Below are 4929 nucleotides of genomic sequence, written 5' to 3' on the forward strand. Positions count from 1 at the left end.
CTTATATACAACATATACTAACTATACAACAAGTTTAGGCAGAAATTTATTAAACCCTAACTTGCATATATCATCCAAAATCATCACAACAACTTGCATATCTTGTAATCAAGCCAAAACATGAACTAGATAACATCTTAAACCAAAATTTACAAGAACAAGAACCATGATCAGATCTTATACCTCAAAGACAAAGCTTGGAAGAGTGATACTCCACCTCCTTTGGAAATTTTTAGTTCCCCTAGCTTCCCAACTCACAACTCACTCTTTAATCGGTTTAGAATTTTGATTCCTCACTTGGATAGTGCAAATCAAGAAGGAAATGGTTTTCTCTTGCTCTCCCTTTCTCTCTCTCTTTTCTCGGCCAAGGAGCAGAAAAAAATGAAGAAGAAAGGCTGCTCTTATGGTGTTAAGAAGACAAGAGGATTAGGATTAATCTTAACCACAAGCTTGCCAACACTTGGCACCTTCAACACCACATAAAATTTTCTTTTCTTTCCTTGCATTTTGGCCCCAAAATTTCGGCCAAGAGATGACCATGAGGGGGGGAATATTTTGCTCAATTAGTAATGAGCTTGTATGGTAAGAAAGTGGTGATCAAGTGGTGGTTAAATCGGTAGTACACGGTACACGTCGATTCGCGCCGTTCTTCTTAAAAACACACGTACTAGGGTTTTTTCTTCCCAATCACTAACTTTTTATCATTGCTCCTAATCACATATTATTTCTCACCTAAAAGTCACTTTTAATCACCAAATTTGATCCTTACTTCGTACCAAAAAATCATCCGGCGAAAAATCGCAAAAACCCTAATTTGCTCCAATCTTGAAAACGAAGAGTGAAACCCTACTTTCTAGGTTCATTTGCACTTATTGGGAAATGATTGGGTAGTAGGGCTATAATAAATGAATAATTTCTAAATAAAAAGGCATTTTTTTAAGGAAAATATAAGAAATTTGCGAGTTCTCACAGCTTTCACCTTCATTAAGGACTGAGAGCGCCATGTCCTTCACCTCCTTCCCAATTATCTCCCAAAATCGCTAGTAAAAACCAGCATGAAGTCTATTGGGTCCTGGCGCTTTCCATGGATGCATTTGGCCCAAAGCATTAAAAATCTCCTGTTCCGAAAAATCCTGCATAAGCCCCAACTTCACCTAATCATCCAATCTTTGATCGATAACATCAGCAAATAACTCCACTTCCGCCCCCTCTGAAGCGAAAAGTTTTTTATAAAACCCCGCAATATGTTGTTCAATTTGGCCATCTGTACTGATCCATTCACCATTTTCCAGCTGAAGGCTCTCAATAGCATTCCTCCTTCTTCGCTGACTAGCTTTGTGATGAAAATAAGAAGTATTACGGTCCCCTTCCTTTAGCCAAGAAACTCTTGACCTTTGCTTCCAATAAATTTCTTCCTACTCCAAAAGTGAGTCAAGCTCTTTCCGAATATGGATATCGTCTGCTATCTGACTACAGGAGTGAAATTGAATGGCTTGAAGCTTGTCCGACAGCTTCCTAATTTTTGCCTTCAAATTTCCAAACTTCCTTCTTCCCCACGAGTTTAAAGCATATAAAGCCTTTTGTGAGCATGAGGCCAATGAAGTAACTGGATCCCCTACCCCAACCCCATGCCAATTTTCAGATAATATTTTCTCGCATTCCTCGTCACTTATCCATATCTGCTCAATTTTGTAGGACTGCCTCCTCCGCCTCTTATCATTGGAAGGTTTTGAACTACACTTAATAGCTATGCGAATTGGAGCATGGTCCGACCAAGAAGAAGAGAGATGACTAACAGTAGCCGCTGGAAAGAGGGAGCACCATTCAGGTGAAGCCACAGCCCTATCCAACCGTTCACAAATACGATGATTAGGATTCCTACCTCTTGCCCATGTATAACTGGAGCCTTTGAAGCCCAAATCATACAAGTTGGCCTCATTGAGTGCATCCCGAAAGGCTGCCATCTGAGACTAACTTCTATCCTTACCTCCGCATTTTTCCTCCACAACAGAATTTCATTGAAATCTCCTGCGCATAACCACGGCATTGAGAACAAACTAGCTAATCGTTTCAATAGCTGCCATGAGTGCTTCCTTTGGCTTAGTTTTGGGTGTCCATAAAACCCAGTAAATCTCCAGTGCTGCCCTATCCCACTGTCTTGAATCACAGCATCGATATGACCGCAAGAATAGCTCATGATGGAAAGCTGCACGTCATCTCTCCATAATAAAGCTAGACCCCCCCTCGATTCTGGCAGTCAACATAAAAGCCATTGGCAAAGTCAATTCGTCTCTTAAGAGCTTCAATTTCTTCTCTCAAGAGTTTCGTTTCCAAAAGAAAAATAATCCCGGGATCTTGTTCCCCCAATATGTTATTGAGGGCTCGAATTGCACGGGGGTTCCCAAGCCCCCGGCAATTCCAGACCAAGGCGATTGTCGCGCCCCATTTTTGATAAATAAATAAATGGTTTAAAAAATGTATTTTTTGTGATTGGAAAATGAATTGTGATTTAAAAGAAAAAATGGGTCTAAATGGGGGGTTGAGAATGCGACGATTAGACCCAAAATTATAGTTTAAAAAGGGTTTTTGAAATAAAAATTGGAGTCGCCACTTGGTAATGAGTTAAGGTGTACCAAGTCACCAAAAAATGAATTTTTAAAGAAAAAATAGGAAAAAGTAGTAAGAAACCCCTTTTAAACGACTCCTAGTCCACGTAAACCAAAGAAAAAGGTTCGAGAGTCACATTTGACAAAGGGGAAGGCAAGGATAAAATCCAAGGCACCCCTTTGACCTAGCCAAGGCTAGTTGCATGATTTAATCAAAAATTTTCTTGTTTTAACCAAAGAATTTATTACATTTGGATGCACTACATGAATGCAAACCCTAGACCTAGGGGTATTGGGGAAAATTTCTCTTCAAAGGTTGATTGGTGCCAATCACATTAATTGTGAAGCCCAATAACGATCCTTTGAAGAAGTCACGAATAATGCGAGTGGGATGCAAATGAATGGAATGCATGTATGCAATGTGAGGACATGAGTTTGAAAAAGTAATAAAAGACAATAAATATGTAAATGAAAATGTGCACGTGAGTGGGCAAGGTACGGTATGTGAAATGATAATATGAAGTGCATGTGTGCAAGTGATGATAAAAATGTTCGTGTGCAAGTGAAAAAACATAAAGGTGCACGTGTGCAAAATGAGAGGAAAAATGAAAGTGTGATGAGGGTATAAAATGGTAGAGTGGATTTAAAAATACATGAGCCTAGGGAATTCATGCATATTGGGTACGGGGAGATCCAAATCGTGACTCAATTTGCCCTTTTATAGAGGGAATACAAGCGTGCTAAGGCTTAGAAAAAGCCACACTCGTCTATATCCCATATTTAAGGGGACTCTCAAGCAAATGAACCTTATAACTAGCATGAAATGCAAAAATCCTAAAATGGAGGGAAAAGGGGTTCGAGGGGCATGCAAAATGATAAACTAAGAAAAAATGCATGACATGTAATGAACACGCAAATATGTACTAACGAGGGGAAATCCCTAAGGGTCTAGCATTGGACTAGCCCATTCTATGAATTTCTACTAGCGTTGGACTAGCGGAAACGAACATTCATCTGTCCCATTCATTCATGGCTATGGAAAGCGAGTAGACATGCCAAACACTCATAAACACATAGCACATAACATTTAGCATGCTCGACTAGATGCAAGGCCCTAACAAAGCAAATTAACACGTAGCAACTAAACATGCAAGACACATAAGACAATTAAAGCCCTAACTATTACATTTGCTAGCTAGGCACATGAATTCGATAGGTCTTTATCAAATGCTCCTCCAAGCCCTATCTATTACATTAGGGAGACCCTACTACAATCTAAAAAGGGGGAAAAGGAATAAAATAATTAAATCCCTAGCTATTACAAGCCAAGAGGTGTACACATACCCCATAAAGAATAATTTAAATAAAAAGCAACAGTAAATGACAAAAATAAAAGAAATTAAAGAAAGGCTAGGAAAGCAAAGTAGACATGTATTTCTCACGTAGCACGTTGGTTCACATAGGAGAGACAAAAAAGATAAAAGAAGTTATACCTCCCTTGAGTTGGAGCTCTAATGGGGTGAAGTACTTATTTACCCTCCAAAATAATAAAAGAGTCAAGGCATCACTTTATTTATCAAATAATCATAAAAATAAAATGGCAAACTTGAAATTGAATCAATTGAATCATGTAAGCAACCCACATTCAAGAAGTCAAAAGAAGAAAGGACTTGATTGCACAAATTAACAAAGTTTGGAGGTCCAAATTAAAGAAAAATAAAGTTCAGGGACCTATTTGCAATTAATTTAAGGGCCCAATTGACAGCATTGAAAGTTTTTAGGGTCATAGTGAAATTAAAGAAAAGTACAGGGACTGATTTGCAAATTTAGTTACCAGATTCTTAGTCAGACAGGCCATTGGGCCTTTGTATTTATTTATTTGGGCCAAAACCTTCCCTAACCCAATCGAAACCCAAGCCAAAACAGATGGGTTAGCCTAATTGTTCTTACGAGTTGGACCCAATTAAATTAATCACAAACCCAATCCCAAAAACCCAATCAAAAGTGTTGGGCTCTATCTTCCTAGGCCCAAATCAGAATCCCAACAAAATAAACTAAAACCACCTCCTTAAACTCAAGCAAAAGGTCCAAACCAAGTCTAATTTTATTTAATAAAGCCCAACAAAATAAAAACCCAACTAAAACTCTGATTATGCATCAAATCCCAGCATTAATCTATCCAGAAAATCACATAAAATATGCAAACAGAGGATTAAGCTTAAGAGGGCAAAATTAGTTTGGTTTTTCCAGATTTTGAGCCACAATGAAATTAGACTGAAATTGAGGGATTAAATTGCAATTCTTTTGGAAAACCCAAGCAAGC

At 38.4% G+C, this 4929-nt stretch overlaps 1 protein-coding gene across 1 annotated transcript; it reads right to left on the minus strand.

The window, feature by feature from the left end:
• Positions 1-1415: 1415 nt before the first annotated feature.
• On the minus strand, positions 1416-1964 carry LOC113715925 (uncharacterized). The gene has a single exon (XM_027240229.1). It carries the CDS (start codon positions 1962-1964, stop codon positions 1416-1418), a length of 549 nt encoding a protein of 182 aa, XP_027096030.1.
• Between the last annotated feature and the right edge of the window lie 2965 nt (positions 1965-4929).

Source organism: Coffea arabica, chromosome 11c (genome assembly GCF_036785885.1).
Source record: "Coffea arabica cultivar ET-39 chromosome 11c, Coffea Arabica ET-39 HiFi, whole genome shotgun sequence".
NCBI classification, from domain to species: domain Eukaryota; kingdom Viridiplantae; phylum Streptophyta; class Magnoliopsida; order Gentianales; family Rubiaceae; genus Coffea; species Coffea arabica.

Coding starts and splice junctions, on each gene's coding strand:
- LOC113715925 (XM_027240229.1), bottom strand. CDS start 1,964: ATGGCAGCCTTTCGGGATGCACTCAATGAGGCCAACTTGTATGATTTG.